Source organism: Cetorhinus maximus, chromosome 12 (assembly GCF_964194155.1).
Source record: "Cetorhinus maximus chromosome 12, sCetMax3.hap1.1, whole genome shotgun sequence".
Taxonomy (NCBI): Eukaryota; Metazoa; Chordata; class Chondrichthyes; order Lamniformes; family Cetorhinidae; genus Cetorhinus; species Cetorhinus maximus.
Genome location: NC_135890.1, coordinates 2,419,946 through 2,438,121, shown reverse-complemented (window position 1 = coordinate 2,438,121; position 18,176 = coordinate 2,419,946). Strand labels below are relative to the sequence as shown.

The following is an 18,176-nucleotide window of genomic DNA, read 5'->3' as shown; positions in this document are numbered from 1 at the left end:
CAGCCACCACTGTCCGCCACCAATGGCCCCATATATACTGAAAACAAACTTGGATGGTATACATTGACCACAACAACTGAAATCAGAGGAATTCAAAGGGAATTTCTAATTTCTAAGCTGCAGTGTCACATGTTCCATTTGTCCTGCAGGTGGTGCTCTTTCTCAATATATCATTCCTTTCCCTTCATTTTGTCTCTTCGCTTCCCGTTTAATCTCCGTTCATTGCAACCTCTTTTCCTCTCTTCCTCTTCACATCTCTCTGTGTGAAACTTTGAGAGGATATAGACAGGTTGAGTGAGGGGGCAAAAACTTGGCAGATGGAGTTTAATGTAGGAAAGTGTGAGGTCATGCCCTTTGGTAGGAAGAATCAAAAGTTGGACTATTATTTAAATGGAGAGAGAGACTCCAAAAAAATGCAGCACAGAGGAACCTGGGTGATCTTGTGCATGAAACTCAAAAAGTTAACATGCAGGTACAGCAAGTAATTAAGAAGGCAAATGGAATTTTGGCCTGTATTGCTAGGGGGTTGGAGTTTAAAAATAGGGAAGTCTTGTTACAACTGTACAGGGTGTTGAGGCTGCACCTGGAGTACTGTGTACAGTTTTGGTCCCCGTATTTAAGAAAGGATATACTGGCTTTGGAGGCAGTTCAAAAGAGATTCACTAGGCTGATTCCTGGGATGAAGGTGTTGACTTATCAAGAACGACTAAACAGGTTAGGCCTTTATTCATTAGAGTTGAGAAGAATGAGGGGTGATCTTATTGAAACATACAAGATTCTGAGGGGGCTTGACAGGGTAGATGTTGAGAAGATGTTTCCACTAGTGGGGGAATCTCGAACTAGGGGACATAGTTACAGAATAAGGGGACACTCATTTAAAACTGAGATGTGAAGTAATTTCTTCTCTCAGAGGGTAGTGAATGTCTGGAATTCTCTACCCCAGAGAGTTGTGGAGGTAGATAGATTTTTGAAATATCGGGGAGTTGAGGGATATGAGGAGCTGGTACGAAAGAGGAGTTGAGGCCTGGGGCAGGTCAGCCATCATATTATTGAATGGTAGGGCAGGCTTGAGGGGCCGAATGGCCTACTCCTGCTCCTATTACTTATGTTCTTATGCTCTTTACTATAATATTGTGTAAACCACGGCCTCATCTGCTTGCTCGGGTGGATGTAAACGATCCCATGGCTCTATTTTGAAGACGAGCAGGGGAGTTATCCCTGGTCAAAAATAAAAATACCTGGAAAAACTCAGCAGGTCTGACAGCATCTGCAGAGAGGAACACAATTAACGTTTCGAGTCCGAATGACCCTTCAACAGAACCTTCACATCTCTCTCCATGTGTTCCCCTCCGCAGATGCTGCCAGACCTGCTGAGTTTTTCCACGTATTTTTATTTTTGTTCTGGATTTCCAGCACCCACAGTTTTTTGCTTTTATCTTAGAGTTATCCCTGGTGTCTGGGTCAATATTTATCCCTCAATCAACATCACAAAAACACATTATCTGACCCTTATCACACGTGGGAGCTTGCTGTGCTCATACTGGCTGCCACATTTCCTACATTACAGCATTGACTATATTTCAAAAGCACCACATTGGCTGTAAAATGCTTTGAGATATCTGGTGGTCATGAAAAACGCTATATAAATGTAGGTGTTTCTTTTTGTATCTTTTCAATGCCAAAGAAAGAAGCTGTCAACTCATAAAAGCGCCTCTCTGAATCTGGTAATATAACATCAGTATCTCAGCACTGAGGAGAAATACACGAACATTGTATCTAAAACAATTCCTCTCCAGAGATGTTCCGAGCTGAACTAAATCACGCCAACTGAGCAAGGAATGTGGTCTGGATCACCCTAAGAATCCGATCTCATTTCAGGAGGAAACCTTTCAAGAGCAAACACATTTTAATGATAACAATAGATATGTCAGGTTTTATACAGCGTTTCTAATACCAGTGAAAGATGTAGTAGAATCGATTCAGTTAAGGAAAGATTATTCATTTGTCTCGCATTCCAAAACACCTCACATCCAGTAAAATGGAATCATTGCTCTTATATAGGCAGACACAGCTGACCGTTTGTAGGATTTCCTTGGCATTAGTTAAGAAGGACAGAGGAAGATATTCCTATTATTCTTAATAATACTGTGGGACCTTTTTTACCCAATCGCAAAGGGAGATGGGGCCTCAGTTTCACATCTTGCCTGAAAGAAAGTTTTGAGAATACAGCACTCCCTCAGTACCACACTGCAGCGCCATCCCAGACTATAATCCAAGAGTCACCATGACCGCACAGGAGGCCAGAGTAACAGCAGCTGAGTTAAGCTGACAGCACTGGCATTAAACAGGTGATGATCAAACTACACAGCAGCTCAGTCTGTATCTGTGAAGAGGATGGATTGAGTGTTTATGTATGGAGCTCCCCTCAGACAGGCCACTGAGAAGCTGCAGGGAATGCAGTCAGTAAAAAGGCACAGGGAGGCGGCAAACATAAAACACACCCAATGAAGAACCTTTAGTGAAATGATTTAATAAACTATCTCAGTCAAACAATGAATTGATACCTGGGGGGTTGAATTTTTTCGGTGCTGTTGAAACGTGGTTGGAGGTTGGGGTGGTGAGGAGGGGAGCTGTAAGGACAAATACATTTTAATGATAACAATAGATATGTCAGGGTTTATACAGCGTTTCTAACATCAGTGAAAGATGTAGTAGAATCGATTCGGTGCTAAGATACTGACGTTATATTATCAGATTCAGAGATGTGCTTTTATGAGTTGACAGTTTCTGTCTTTGGCCTTGAAAAGATACAAAAAGAAAGACCTACATTTATATATAGTGAGGACAGGGAAATAGTGCAGGGGCGGTGGATCTGCATCACGGTGACTTCCCAGTGCATTCCCCCTCTGGGGACTTTGCCAGGGGTAGACTGGGAATAGGGTTGGCTGCCCACTCCAGAGAGGCAGGCAGCTGATTAAGGTCTTACATAGAGACTATTTTACGCTGGTGTTGCAATTTTCCCACTGTTGGAGGGCCAGGGCCGGGGGGACATCGGAGCTGAAGGCTCCATACCTGTGACTGGGGTGTGGGGATGAAAGGTCGCAGCCCCATCCGTTAATACTCTTGTGGAAGGGTTTCTTCTCCACCCGATGGCCCTACCAGCTTCATGCCTTTGGAATTGATGAATCATATGCAGGCTGCCCAAGGCACCTCCATGTTGAGGTGCCCTCCCACTTGCCTCCCTGCCTTGGCAGCGAACGCCTCTCCTATTGGGGCTGCTGGCCTGACATTGCTGAGGGCCCTCTGATTGTGCCTGGAGCCTCGGGGTGCCCTTAATAGGATGGCAAGAGGAAGTAGCCAATGAACAGCTACCTCCCATAAGGCTGAGCTGTGGTATCCCGATGTTGGGGTCCTGATGCTTGTCAGAAAACCCAGCCCATGAAGTCGTTAATAAAGCAAAGGGGGTGAGAGTAACCAAGGGAGCAGAAGGCCCTGGCGAAATGTGAGAAGCTAAGAGGGGCTTTCACTACATTCACTGTTTGAAACCTGCTTTAATCTCACACCTGACATTAGACGGTTTCCATCTCTCCCACATTCTTACATTCCCCTTTGTCTCCGACTCTTTAGTTTCTTTAATATCCTAATGCTTCTGTGCATTGGAACATAATGAATCCAACCTTCCTTTGTCTGAAGACAGCTTTTTCTTCATTATTAACCATCTTACTCTTGCTCGAGATTATCCTACATTCTTTATCTACGTTGTTAATTCCCACCATAGCTTTAAACACCTCAATCAGATTGGTGTTTATCCTCCTCACCTGTGGGACATATAACCCAGGTTTACTCTCTCCCACTAGAACTCAGTTCCATGTCTCATCCTGGTAAATCAATGCTGGAATTTGGACAATGTCTGTAAAGCCTTCCTAAGGCAGGACTCCCAAAATTAAACAGCAGAGTTCGAATGAATATTTTTAAGAAGTGAGGTTAAGAGCATTGGTCAACACACAGACTGAGATTTAACCTGGAGACATGAGGATATAATGCTTCTGTGTCTTTCAGCATTGCATTCCCATTTTCATCGAGTGGGGAGTTCCACTAGCATAACATCTAGTTCTATTCAGTTTTGTGTAAAGTTAGCAAGTGAGATATATTATCATTATTTACTGGAACACAGTTTATCTGAGGCCCTTAGCTGGATATTAGACTTTTCACCCTGTCCTGATTGCTTCCTTGTTTGCCTTCCTGGGTTAGTTTAGTGCCGACGGGGGAGAGCCTAAACAAAGCGTTGTGCCACACAGTGATAAAATCTGAAAATAAATATGCTTCAATGCATAATCTAAATATCTGAAAGTGTGCACACAATGAATCACTTCATGGATTGCAGTGACTGTTTATATAGTGAAGTCTGGACTGGTGCTTGTAATTCTCTCTAATCACAAGGATGTACTTTCCATCAGTCTTTAGGAGAAGGGAATTAGCCAAGGGCAGGTATTGCCATGCATTAAGGGAGAAAGTAACCAGAGAATCAGTCACCCAGTGCCAGTATTGCCATCCTTAGGAGTTACTGGCTAACTCAGGGCAGATTGAGGCAAGAGCTGGAGCAAAGCCTCTCATTCCTCAATTGTGGCTTGGCTATCAGCAACTATAATGCAAGAAAAAACTTGTAAATATGGGACTTAAACAAACTATAATTGGAATAAAAGTTACAGGTGCGATCTTGCTTTTATGTTGCCCTGGTAACAACATTGGTGTATAAATAACTTTGCCAAATTTGCTACCTAAAAGCCCCTTAAACTTGCGCAGGATTTTTGAGTTATTGTCTGTTCTGTTCTCAGGATGTGAACAACACCAGCTAAACGGCAGTGATTGCCTCTCCATAGGTGCACTGAGAATGTGGCAGTGACTATGGGGGTGGCCCATCTCCTTGAACAGCTACAGTGGTGGGTAGGGTGACACAGTATTAGAACTGGGCCAGAGTCATTAACCAGAGCACATCACTTGTTGCATCATTTTCTAGGTGAAAGGCTCTTTTAATCTGGATTTTTATATTTCCCTTAGACATTGGAACAGTCTTAAAGGTGGTGAGTGTCACAAAAGAAAATTGGATCACTGAAGAAGTTGTACTGGAGGAGCTCCAAGTGTTTAAGGTAAGGAAACCGTTCTGAAAGTCATGAAATTTGAAACATGCAAGTTCAATTATAATTGTACCTGCTGTACTTGTCGATGAAAATTTAACTGACATAGAGTACAGAAGGAGGCCATTCAGCCTACCATTTCTGTGCCATCTTTTATTATGAAATCTTCATACTTTTACTTCAAATTATATTTTTTCTCTTGACCCGAGTGGTGACACCTTGGGCTAAATACAATAGATAATTCTTCTGAGTTTGTGGGACTATTTTTATTTCAACGATAAGGTAACAGCATAACTCTGGAATGAGCTCCCAAACAGACTCTGGAGGGGAGAACTCTGAAACCCCATGGTCATGCTACATAGTCTTGGTTCACTGTTAAATCTCATTTAAAAAGTGATCAAGTGATTCGCTGAATAGCTTGGACATGTTTTAAGCTTTCACAAAGCCTTTTAAAACTTATTTAGAATGGGGATACTCTTTTCTAAATTCTCGAAATATAAAAAAATGTAATGGTAGTGTACAGGACACAGTACGTGTCAGTGAGCAGAATTCCTTTCTGACAGGGGGTCATATAAACAAGCTGCTGAAACCAATAACTCCAGTAGAGCTCTACCCTATGGTTCCTTTAGGAGGGATGCGATAATAACACTGGAAGATAGGCGTACGTTGAAAGGGCCTGTCACTGATGTCATTACCTTTCCTGTTGCTTGGGATGGAGTCTGTCTCTGTTGGTGAAAGAGTCAAAAATTTTGAATAAAAAAAAAAATTACCTTTCAGGCAGGTTTAGATTGACCAGAAAAAGTGCAAAGGAATTGAGTTTTTGAATTGTTATTTCTTCAGTGTACATTTCAAAGCCTTGATAATACCTGCACATATTATTATAATTTAAATGATTTCAGTTTATATTGAAAAAAAACCTATTTGTTTTATGATGTGCATGCATTCCATTGTAATGTAAAGGTGGTCAGCAGAATAAGGGCTAATGTGGGACTGGAGAAAAGCACCACTCACGGTATGATGTACAGAGTCACATGGTAATAGACTGAGAGAACAGTCTAGAAAGGACAACAGCTCCAAGCATGACCCCACCTTGGATCTGTAAATAGTTAAAGACTACCAATAAAGGGTTCATGTTTCAGTATAAAAGTCTCAAGAACTCATCGTTGAGACACCACAGAGCACCATATTACACCATGGCCGGCAGCGGTGGGAGATCAGCGCTATCAGCATAATACAGCACGGTTGGCAGCGGTGACCCTTTCTACAGGATATGACATCAGAGACAGTACCATAATCTGACATGGTGATCCGCAGTGTAATGAACGATGGTAGCTAAATGCATCGACCCAGAACAGCAGTCCAAGGTATGAGGAGCTAAAAGCAGTCGAAGCCGACAGTGAAACCAAAATGAAAGACAAGGACAAAGTTCAGCTGCAAACAGAAAAGGAAAAGATAGAGTTAAGATCAGAAAATGTAAATCCTAGACTGAAGTGCAAGGAGCTAGAAGAAAAAAGAGCACCGGATGTCTCAGACATGCTGTGAACCATCTAGCTGAATGAAAAGATTCATAAGCTTGAAAATAAAGCAGCAAGCAAATATTTGGCTGAGATTGTGAATCAAGTAGAAATGAAGGCTCTATTTGTGAAAGGTATATATGTCCACCAAGAACAGGGCAGACAGCACGGAAAAAGAAAATTCGAGTCCACCCTAGGAACGAACGGAGTGCACATTCCCTTTGGAAAGAACGGGACAAACCTACAGTGTCCGAATAAAGCTGGGGAGTTGTTAATAAGGAGAAACACAACTCGAAGGAGAGCAAAAAGCAAATCAAATGGAGATAGCCAAGTACCAGAAACTAAACCAGAGTACTACTAGCATCCCTCCAAACATGACGAGATGTGGAAGAAATGTCAAGCCTTAAGACTGTCTGAATTTGTAAAGTCAGAGACTTGAGGTCGGTGGGGGAAAGGGAGAGTGATTAAAGATTGTATTGTAATACTCCATTGGAAAGGAGGAAAGTTGCCTTTGGAGAAGAAAGAGGGATGTTGTATGATGTGCCTACATGCCACTGTAATGTAAAGGTGCTTGACAGAGCAAGTGTTAATGTGGGACTGGAGAATAGCATGGCACACGGTATGATGCATAGAGCCATATGGTAATAGACTGAGAGAACAGTCTAGAAAGAACCCTCTGGAACCAGCCCACATGGAGATAACAGCTCCACGCATGGCCATACCTTGGATGTGTAAATACTTAAAGACTTTCAACAAAGGCTTCATGTTTCAATATACAAATCTCAACATCTCATTGCTGAGACACCACAACGCATCATATTACAACACTATTTCAGGACTGTGACTAACTTCAAGGGTAAGTTGGGTGATGAAAGAGTGCCAGTAGAGAGTTTGCATTATTTCCCTTTGTAACTGGTCACCGTTCAAATGCTGAGATCTGTGCGTGCTTTTTGGATCTGTGCTTCCGTTAGGTGAGGGTCTGCTCTGGGAGCTTTGACTGACAAAATTTGCCCAACAATGTTAGTATGTATGTTGGTCCAGAATAGGGTGGAGTTACTGTCACTGTTGACCCACTAACTTTATAATATTTCTCTGGAAGCTGCCCGATTTAGTTAATCATTCAGAACAGTAACTGATTAAATCCTTTTGATCCTTTACGCTTGTTATGAGAAGTCAGCTGAATTGAAAATATGCAATGTTTAACGTCTCCCTCTTTATTTCTTTAGGGTCCTTCTCCAATATTAAATATGGAAATATCTTCAAAACAGGTAAATTTTGTAATTATATTAATTCATATCTGTTGATAATGTGTATTTCTTTTCCAGAAGAAAGCATTGCATTAAGAACCACAGGAAACAGCAATTGATTTTTCTTTTCTTTAACTTTTTAATTACAGCAGCAACTGTACATCGGTTCGAGGGACGGGCTGGTCCAGCTCTGGCTCCATCGCTGTGACATCTATGGCAAGGCTTGTGCCGAATGCTGCTTAGCCAGAGACCCCTACTGTGCCTGGGATGGAACTTCATGTTCTCGCTATGCACCAGCATCAAAAAGGTGGGTTGTGGCCATCTGTATCCAGCTAGTTATGGTTACAAAGCATCAGAAGCCTCACCGTTCACACTTCCTAGATTTATTGATTGCCGTGAGTTGTTTACATTTTCTCTTACAGCTGCATTACTTGACAGACTGCCAAATATAATTCAGTTACTTTAAAGATAAAATCCACCATATTTTACTTCTGTTGCATGAAAATCGACCCTTATCTCACTCCAACTTTTCTTGCAGTGATTTAAGAGATCATTTTCTCATGTGGTAGCCACTCAACCCCTGCCCTTGTCGCTCCTGACTTCAGACCCTCATATTCCTAGCAGTATAATATGTGTTGTAAAGTAATACTTTCCCACATTTTTCTCCACTTTTCTAAAGATATAGTCTCTTATTTTCTGGGCGTCAGTAGTCATTCAGTACCATGATAGAGTGCACTTAATTTTGCAAAGGCCCAGCAAATGAGCCGACCATGGGAGGGCATCACACCTAAAACCTAACTCACAAACATACTTTCCAAAACAGAAATTGCCAGATAGCATTGGGAGTGGGAATCCTAGCAGTTTGGTGATCCAGGGAGTCGGAGAGTGAATAGAACACTATTTGATGAGATCAGCTCCTTCAGCAGAGATCAGAGATCAAGCGCGATACTTCCTTGATTGCTCTAACTTCACTGAAGTGACACAATCAGCATGATGCACAAGCTGGACTATACCAATGTTGTAAATGACTTCTCATTCTGCAGGCAGCTATGTGATCCATCTTCATAACAGATTCACTTCACCCTCTGCCAATGTGGGGATCAACATTGTTACCATCTCGGTAGAGACCAATAACTTAAAAAAAGCCAAAATCTGAAATCCCAGTTATTTACTAAAAGAATGAAGCCACAAGATTCTACAGTTTAAAACAGAAGAATTTTTACTGTACAAGAGTCAAACAAAGCAAACACCAAATAGTATTTGGGATAACCATCTATACTCTAACATCCAGAACCAGCATAAGTTAAACAGGAATTAAAGGCAAATTATGGTTGATTATAAACTATAAATGGCATATTAAGTGGCAGATACAACTAAGACAGATCTTACAAATTGGCTCAACAGCCCACACAGTCTTCACTCAGTCACAAAGTTCTCCAAAACTCTGCCTTCCTCATGAAGAATTTCAGCTCCTCCCCTACTAGGAGCGAGTCTGATCCCCAGCCGACAGCAGCACACGACCCACCCGAGTTCCATGGGCACGGTCCTCCCCACGACTGTCACATGTCTGCAGAACCTGCTCAACTCGGATTGGATGGGTCACCAATGTTATCATCAAGTAGCAGAAACAGCTGCAGCAACTTATTCTCAGCTTCTGGATCTGGACTCTGCCTTCTTCAACTTGCCTGTACTGCACCACTGGACTCATCAACCTCTACTACCCAGCTTGGATTGACCTGTGTCCTTTTATATATTTTAACCAAGGGCTCAGCTTGCCCAGATGTTTTGGTTTCCAAATCTCAGTTTGTTTTTGTTTCCTTAGAAAATGGGAAGGTCAGTTTCCTCTCAATGTTTCCATTTTTAGTGCCTGTTTTCAGTTAGGGCTGGCCTCAAAAAATACTTTAAAAGCACAGATTCCCTCACAACCCTGAGCCTCAACTCAAAGAGTGCATGATTTGATTTGTTATTTTTGAGCATGTGTCATCCCCAGATTTTGTATTTTCAAATCGCCTGCTGTAAAAAAGAATTTGATGCCATCATGTAAGAGTTAATCTGCTCCCACTGATAGACGAGGGAAAGTTTAGTTTCTGCCTGCAGTTCCCACACAGTAACTTCTCAGTGTTACTCAGTGCATGAGACAGAGGCTGGGAGCTTTCTTCAGCTGGGAAGATTTGTCCTGACACGTTAGCTAGCAGAGAGTGTTTCATTAGATATTACCCATTAGGACTCTGCTCATCAATACCTGCAGAAAATGGTTGCGATCAGAGAAAATAATTAAAAATTGAGTCAAAATAAAGATAACGGAAGTAATTTTCAGTTTGGGCATGAGTGGGATCTAACACTGGGGGGATTAGTCTCCTGTTGTACAACTCAATCAGGTTTCTGTTCCATTAAGGTTGGTGCAAATGACAGTCAGGTGGCCATATCCTGCCCAAACTGAAAATTCCCTCCAATAGTTTTCTCCACAAAAACTGTTTCAAAATAAAAGGTGGGAAATGTCAGTGAGTTTAATTCAGTTTTATTGACCAAACCATCAGGGACTGTGGCTCAAGACAAATGTCCTCTTTCTGGACCTGACTTAGAAACTCACCAATCCACTGCACTACGGATTAAGGAAATATAGATGTAAAGATGCATTTCACCAGATGGTGACTCCTGATATGAGCTATGGCCACTTGGTGGTCAGGATACAATAACTTCAACTTGTCTTAATATAGAGCGTTTAAAATAGCAACATGTTCAATGGCACTTCATAGGAGTGTTATTAGGCAAAATTTGACATTGAGTTAATGGAGGAGATATTAGTACAGGTGACCAAAAGCTTAGTCAAATATTTTAAGGAGCATCTGAAAGGACAAAAGAGAGAGATATGCAGCAGGAGAAAGGTTTAGCAAAGGAATTTCAGAGCTTCGGGCCCAGGTAGCTGAAGTCAAATCCACAAACAGTAAAGTGAAGAAAATCAAGGATGTGCAAGAGGTGGGAATTGGAGGTACACAGAGATCTCAGAGGGTTGTAGGGTTGTTTGATGTAACAGAGATAGGTAAGGGTCGAGATCATGGAGGGATTTGGAAACGAGGATCAGAATTTTTTCCCTCGTCAGGCGGATGGGCAGGAGCAGGTGGGGGTGGCCAAGAAGCCGACCGTTGTCCGCGATTGGCTCAGCTCTGCAATGTCATGCAGGTGGGCCAATTAAGGCCCGCTCTGCGTGAAACACACGCAGCAGCGCTCATGTGCGGGCGGCAGGAGGCGGGCGAGAGGGCCTGGCGCACAGATCATGCATGCACGCAAAGAAGCACTTCAATCTCCCTGAGGCACAGAGCTGCCTCAGGGAGGTTGAAGTGCTTCTTAAAAAAAATTATTAAGGACAGTAAACATTAAAAGAAAAGTCCCCTCATGTGATTCTGTCACATGAGCTGGCACATGTTTTAATTCAAAAATAAAGTTTTCAGTTAATGTTTATTTGCTTCAGGAAACCTCATCCTGCTCGTGGATGAGGTTTCCTAAAAAATGCAAAGGCCGCTTGGCCTTTTCGCCTGCCCGCGGACTGTAAGGTTGGACGGGCAGCGTTAATTTGATTTTAATTAGCTTGTTAATGGCCTTAATAGGCTTTTCAATTATCGGCGGGGACACAGCCGACTCCGGCGTGCGCCCGCCGAACGAAATATCGCGCAAGTGCACAAAGACATCGGGACGCATGCCCGAAGTCATCTCACGTCATATTGTGCTCGGGCGTATCAGACACACGGCCGCACACCAAACATAACATTCTGCCTAAGGATGAGAATTTGTCCTTTTAGAGACATCAGTCACAGCTACTAGTGTTAGTATTATAGATACTGGTCTCAGCTAAGGATACTATTATAAATACAGGTCTGAGCTCATGGTGTCACTACACGTACCAGACTTGATAAGGGTATTGAGTAATGGTAGTGTTAAATATATTGCTGATCTCCACTAAAGATGTTGTTACAGATACAAGTTATAGGTCTTGAATATTGCAATGTGCAGAAGCAGTTGCAAATCGCACAAGGCTCAGTGATAGAGGAAATCTACATCTAGGAAGCTGAATTTTGATGGTTTGCTGTGATTGTAGAGTATGCCTTCCTTAACGTGAAAATGATACAAAAACCATTCAGGACTTCAAAGGAGCTTTGAGCTTTGTTTAACAGTGAATTGTTAGGACACTAAATGACCTAATAGAAACTGATAGAAGCAGAATACATAATCACTCTCAAAAGAAAGTGATTAAATTTTTGCAAAAGCGAAATCTAGAAGAGTACAGTGATAGGGAGAAAGTGGATAACTCTTTCATAGAGCTAGCACAGACATTACAGAGCAAGTGGCCTCTTTCTGTGCAATATAATTCTATAAAACATGATTTCGCAGCAGGTTGGAGTTAGCCTTTTAATAGTTTGCAATATTTCTTTTTGAAATGGCTCACAAATCCTTATTTCATTGTGCCCATAGGATTGAGTGCTGACTGGCAAGTTATCCTACCCCTTTTTACATTGCACATATTCACAACCATTTCACCTTATCACTATTAATGGTGCAGTAAATATAGGAGACTTATAGACTTATATCTATATATACTTAATAATAAACTTAGGTGAAGGCACATGGCCTGTGGTGGAAAACATTACCAAGGTTGAAACGAGGAGGGCAGACAAGGCAAATTGAGTAGTAGAGATGTGTGATTAATGTAACAAACTGTTTATGCACCATATTTTATAGTAAAATTTTGTTTTTAAGTCAATGTGTAAGTGACCTGCTCCATTCATCATAGCTCTGTACAAGCTAGAACACAAGGCAATAGATAAACAGCTATTAATCATTGAAGAATGAGTTAATGAGTCTCTGCAATTTGACACACCATGCTGATGGAGTCACGCCTGGTAATGGAAATGTATTAAAACAGCAGCTCTTATTGTAATGGGGAGTGAGTTAATAACTGCGAACTGCAAAAAATATTTTGCTTTTGTGATTGTTTTCACCTCTGTTATCTGATCAAAACAAGCTTTTGGCAATGAACATTTCATTGGCATTTATGATGTTTGCACAGGCGGACTAGACGTCAAGATGTGAAGCATGGGGACCCAATAAGTCAGTGTTGGGATCTGGAAGAAAGTAAGTATTTCTACACCTTTTACTGTAGAAGTTGCTCTGTAAGAGTGCTTAGAGGGAAAACCGTCAATAATGTTTGTCAATATATCAAACCACAGCCAGAAAGTTTTTAGTTTCAGAGTTCACAAGTGTATACAGATTGTTCAATTATTCTGAGGAATATTAAATGGTTCAGAATTCAGGAACTGCAATTTATCATACAATTTCTGTGTCCCTTAATCCCACAACATAAGAAACATTGTAATGTGGAGCAAGCCCAAACATTGGGAGTTGAGAGTCACTGAAGCCTGACTTATATTTTGATTAAATTACTTTTTTAGTGATAAATGTATGTCTTGTATGAACTCAGGAACCCTTGTATGTACTTGTCATTTATTTGGTTAGAAAAAAAAAACATTGAAAACTTCTAAAGTTCAGGATTTCTAAATGTAACCTAAGTCAGAAACCCTGATAGTGGAGAGCGCTTCACCAGTAAAGGGGTTTAAGAAAGCTTGTCATTTTCAAAGAGGACTAGACTCGAGGGAAACATGAGAGATGCTTTTAATCCCACAGACTTTAGGAAATTCAGATGGTGATCATGACAGTGTCACAGCTTCAGAGGAAGCTGGGGTGGAGTAGAGCCCATGGACCTCCAACTGCTGCTCCATGTGGGCCGATGGATGTGAGTCCATGTTTACAGTTCAGCAATGCCAACCAGCTTGCTTTTATATAGCGCCTTTCACATAGTAACATGTACCAAGAGACTTTGCAGGAGCTTAATCAACGATGAGTTTCTAATCTCCACCATGCTGATGACAGCCATCTTCTCCATGGAGGCCATCTGAGGAAATCTGAGTTCTAAACTTCACAATACTTCCTGTAATTGACTACAGTGATGTTAGGAGATGTTTGGGAGTGAGCCACCCCCTGTTTTGCAAAAAGATAGTGATAGAGTCCAGCAAAAATGAGAAAATATCTACAATACATAAACTTTCTATTCAGGTATTTCTGACACAATTTTTCTGTTAGCTACTCAAATTACCATCGGAGTAAAGCAGATTCATATATTCACTAACAATTCTGTTTCTGCCTGGGTTTAATATAAAAGGGAGTGTGGGGCCACACAACGTATTCACATGGAGCTCTGTGGGCATTGCCCCATGTGAGAACACTTTTCTAGTTATCAGAAACATCTGTTTTTTGTTGCTAAGTCACTTTTTAATCCAATCAAAGGCCAGGAAACAGCTAATATGTAGAATACAGAATGTGGGAAATCTACACAAGTGGTAAAGGAAGCCAAATTCTCTAATCTTCCCTCACGGCTAATCCTCATTACACTTGGGATCTGTCATCTTGAGTTTCCTTTACTTTATGTATCGTAAGCCCCTTTTTTGTGGTGTGGTGTGCATGGTATTGTAAGTGTGGTCTGACCAATGTATTATAAAGTCAGCCAACATTGACGTCAGAATGTGTTCTACCTCAAGTACTTAAACATCCAACAAAACATAAGAATACTTTGATCCTTTCATCCAAAGTTGACTGTCTCTTCAAAATTCCCACATTTAAAGGATCAGTGTCATTGTAAAGTTCAATGAAATATCTCCAGGAACTCAGGAACACTTTTTTTCCAAAATACCAATGATTTTTTAAAAATATATAATGCCTTTTAATGTAATAAATTATCCCAAGGTGCTCCACAGGAGTGTTATTGAACAAAATTTGATTATTGAGTCACATCAGGAGATATTGGGAAAAATGGCCAAATGCTTGGTTAAAGATGTAGGTTTTAAGGAGTGCCTTAAAGGAGGAGGAAGTGGTAGAGAGGTGGAGAGGATTAGGGAGGAAATTCCAGAGCTTAGGGTCCAGGCAGCTGAAGACATTGCCCCAGCTACTGGACAATTGCAATGGGGGGTGCACAAGAGGCCAGAATTGGAGGAGTGCAGAGGTTTGTAGGGCTAGAGGATATTAGAGATAGGGGAGGGCAAGACCATGGAGAGTTTAAAAACAAGAATGAGAATTTTAAAATCTAGACAGTGCTTCACCAGGAGTCAATGTGGATGATGGATAAACAGGATTTGGCATTGGGTTACCAGCAACAGAGTTTTGGCTGAGCTCAATTTTATAGAGAACATCTTACTTCAGGGTAATCATGCTTAGGTGGTGCATTTCATGATGCATCTAACTGCAGAATGAGCTTCAATAAATCCACTTTGGGGTCACTGCCTTTGAAAGGAAAGAAAGACTTGTATTTATGTAGCACTTTTCCTGACCACTGGACTTCTCAAAGCACTTTGCAGCCAATGAGCTCTTTGAAGTTTGGTCACTGTTGTAATACAGGAAACACAGCAGCCAATTTGCGCACAGCAAGCTCCCACAAACAGCAATGATGACCAGATAATCTGTTTTTTGTGATATTGATCAGGGAATAAATATTGGACAAGACATTAGGGCTGAGCCCTCTGCTTTTCTTTGAAATAGTGCCATGGGATCGTTTGCACCCACCCGAGCAGGCAGATAGGCCTCAGTTTTGAAAGACAGTACCCCCAACAGTGCAACACTCCCTCAGTCAGCCTTGATTTTAGTGCTCACATCCTGGGGTGGGACTGGAAATTTGTGACTCAGAGGCAAGAATATTAGCAGCAAAATCTGCCTCACTTTGTTACATTTATTAAAATTATGTTTAGAAACAAACTAGTAACAATATATTATTGCACACTTCTTATAGTATAAGATCAGAGCAGCATTACAGCCTTTTTCACAGTCCCAATCTTTGCTGTTCTCCACTCAAAAGCAACTTTTACAGTGTAATTAAAGCAATAATCTGTGGAAGATTGTTTGAAAATGTATAACATTTGTGTGTCAAATGCATTTTCTTGTTCTGAACAAGGTGAGGAAATGGGACATATTGAACTTTTGACACCCAGCGACTTGTTTTCTGGCTGAATGTTGACAGGGACTCATTGCCATATGTTCCAAAATCTTGTCTGTGATTACTCAACAAACACTGCTACTGAGTGAGCTCCAGACCATTAATGTTCCATCAGAAAATCACCAGGCCCACATGAAGTACTTTCCAGTCAAATATCACAAAGGCTAAACATTAAGTTCTCCTCATATTGCCTCATGGTCTTACTCCTTACCGGGTTCTCCATTTGGATCATCAGCATTTGCATTGAGTGAGACTGACAGACCAGCACAGTTTGATATATAAAGACAAATTATACAATATTTTGCTTCCACAGCTAGCAGGAAACAATCATAATTCCTCATTTAATTTGGTTAAAAAAATATAGTTTAGGATTGATTTCTTCCTGGTTTGTAATTGTTCCTCCTGGTATCAGTTAACACAGAGAAAATTTTAACGGTTGCAGCATCGCTACAAAACAATTCTCTTTTTCGTAGCATTCCCATTTTTCCCCCACTCAAAGGTGCCAAGGGCTGACTGACTGCCCTTGACTGAAATCATCTAACTCAGCTTAAACAGTGAGTGAACTGCATATCTCGTTGGAATCTATGGCTCAGTGACACAGCAGGCAATGAATTCATTGACTGGGTCAAATTCCTGGAACTCCCTGCCTAACAGCACTGTGAGTGTATCTACGCCTGACAGGCTGCAGCGCTTTAAGGAGATGGTTCACCATCATCTTCTCAGGGGGTAAACAGGGATAGACAATAAAAATTTGTGTTGCCAGCAACCCCCAAAAGCCCAAAGGTATAAAATAATGCACCATGACAGCTGTTATTCAACTTGCACTTGCAATGAAGGATGTTATTTGTATCAACCACTGTAGCCCTACTTTGCAAAACTCGCGCTGATGTCAAGGTTTATGATTGACAGGTATGGGCAATGAAGCTGAAGAGAAGCTGATTTTTGGCATTGAATTTAACTCTACTTTCCTGGAATGCATCCCCAAATCCCAGCAAGCATCCATCCAGTGGTTTGTTCTGCGATCCCGGGATGAACATCGTGAGGAGGTAAGTTATGCGAGTGCTGGGTTGTTTGTCGTCAGTACTAATGCTAAGTGAAACTTTGCCTTTTGTCTGCACAATATTCCGAAAGAGGCCATTTTCTGATCAAGCTGTGAATGGGGGTCTGAAGGGAGACGAGGAGTAAGGAGTGTGCTGGGGGATATGAATGAAGAGACAATGTCAGAAGTCCTAGGTCAAGTTTTGTGAATAACGTTGCTGAAACAAACAATGAGTTAATCCTTTGAGGTGCTGATGAAATGTACGTCAGTCATGGGGTTTCTGATGCCACAAGTCAGTGAATGATCTCCAACTCGATGGCAGTGAAGTTTAAGTAGGTACAGAATGGGCAGTAGTGGATTTCCCTGCCTGCCTCACTTTTCCAAAGGGACATTGAGTGTAATATGTATAATGGGCGATCGATCAGCCAGCGCTCGGTTTCCCATAATGCTGGAGTTCAAACTCAGCCCTGATGCGCCAGGGCCAGATAAGCTGAAATGTTACTATGCGTGTTTTAGCAAACAGCCTTTCATGTACTAGCTTACTATGATATATGTGAGAAATCAGCCTGCATCCCTCTGTATTCTTACCTTATGTTGGATAATAGGTAACGACAGGTTAATGTATTTTTCCACAGCAGTAATTTGGCGCTACCAATGACACCGTAAACATGTGGAGGTACATGTGCAAAGTTTAAGGGACAAGCTAACGGAGTACGTCAGCTGGCCGTTTGATGCTACCAGCAGGAGGCCTAGTCATTTTAAGGACCAGGCTGCATCAGCATTTGCCCAATGAGCTGCAAGTAGAAATGAAGCTTCTCCCTGGCAGTGCCTCAGCTCCACATTGGAAGAAACCAGGCCTGCAAAGGGAATCCAACCTCGTAAGGAGTGAGGGACCTAAAGTAACAAGTCAGAGGCTGGGAATCCTGTGACGAGTAACTCACCTCCTGACTCCCCAAAGCCTGTCCACCATCTACAAGGCACAAGTCAGGAGTGTGATGGAATACTCCCCACTTGCCTGGATGAGTGCAGCTCCAACAACACTCAAGAAGCTGGACACAATCCAGGATGAAGCAGCCCACTTGATTGGCACCCCATCCACAAACATTTACTCCTTCCACCACCAACAGACAGTGGCAGCAGTGTATACCATCTACAAGATGCACAGCACCTTCCAAACCCACAACTGATACCATCTAGAAGGACAAGAGC

At 41.8% G+C, this 18,176-nt stretch overlaps 1 protein-coding gene across 5 annotated transcripts in view; it reads left to right on the top strand.

Annotated features, from left to right (window-relative positions):
- The window catches only part of LOC144687166 (semaphorin-3D-like), a 380,732-nt gene that overhangs the window by 310,674 nt on the left and 51,882 nt on the right, over positions 1 to 18,176 (top strand). For all 5 annotated transcript variants that reach the window (XM_078552912.1, XM_078552909.1, XM_078552911.1 and 2 more), the window contains 5 exons: positions 5,059 to 5,147; positions 7,876 to 7,917; positions 8,046 to 8,203; positions 12,959 to 13,023; positions 16,838 to 16,974. In XM_078552912.1, coding sequence (XP_078409038.1) covers positions 5,059 to 5,147; positions 7,876 to 7,917; positions 8,046 to 8,203; positions 12,959 to 13,023; positions 16,838 to 16,974 — 491 coding nt within the window. The remainder of the gene's footprint in view (positions 1 to 5,058; positions 5,148 to 7,875; positions 7,918 to 8,045; positions 8,204 to 12,958; positions 13,024 to 16,837; positions 16,975 to 18,176) is intronic.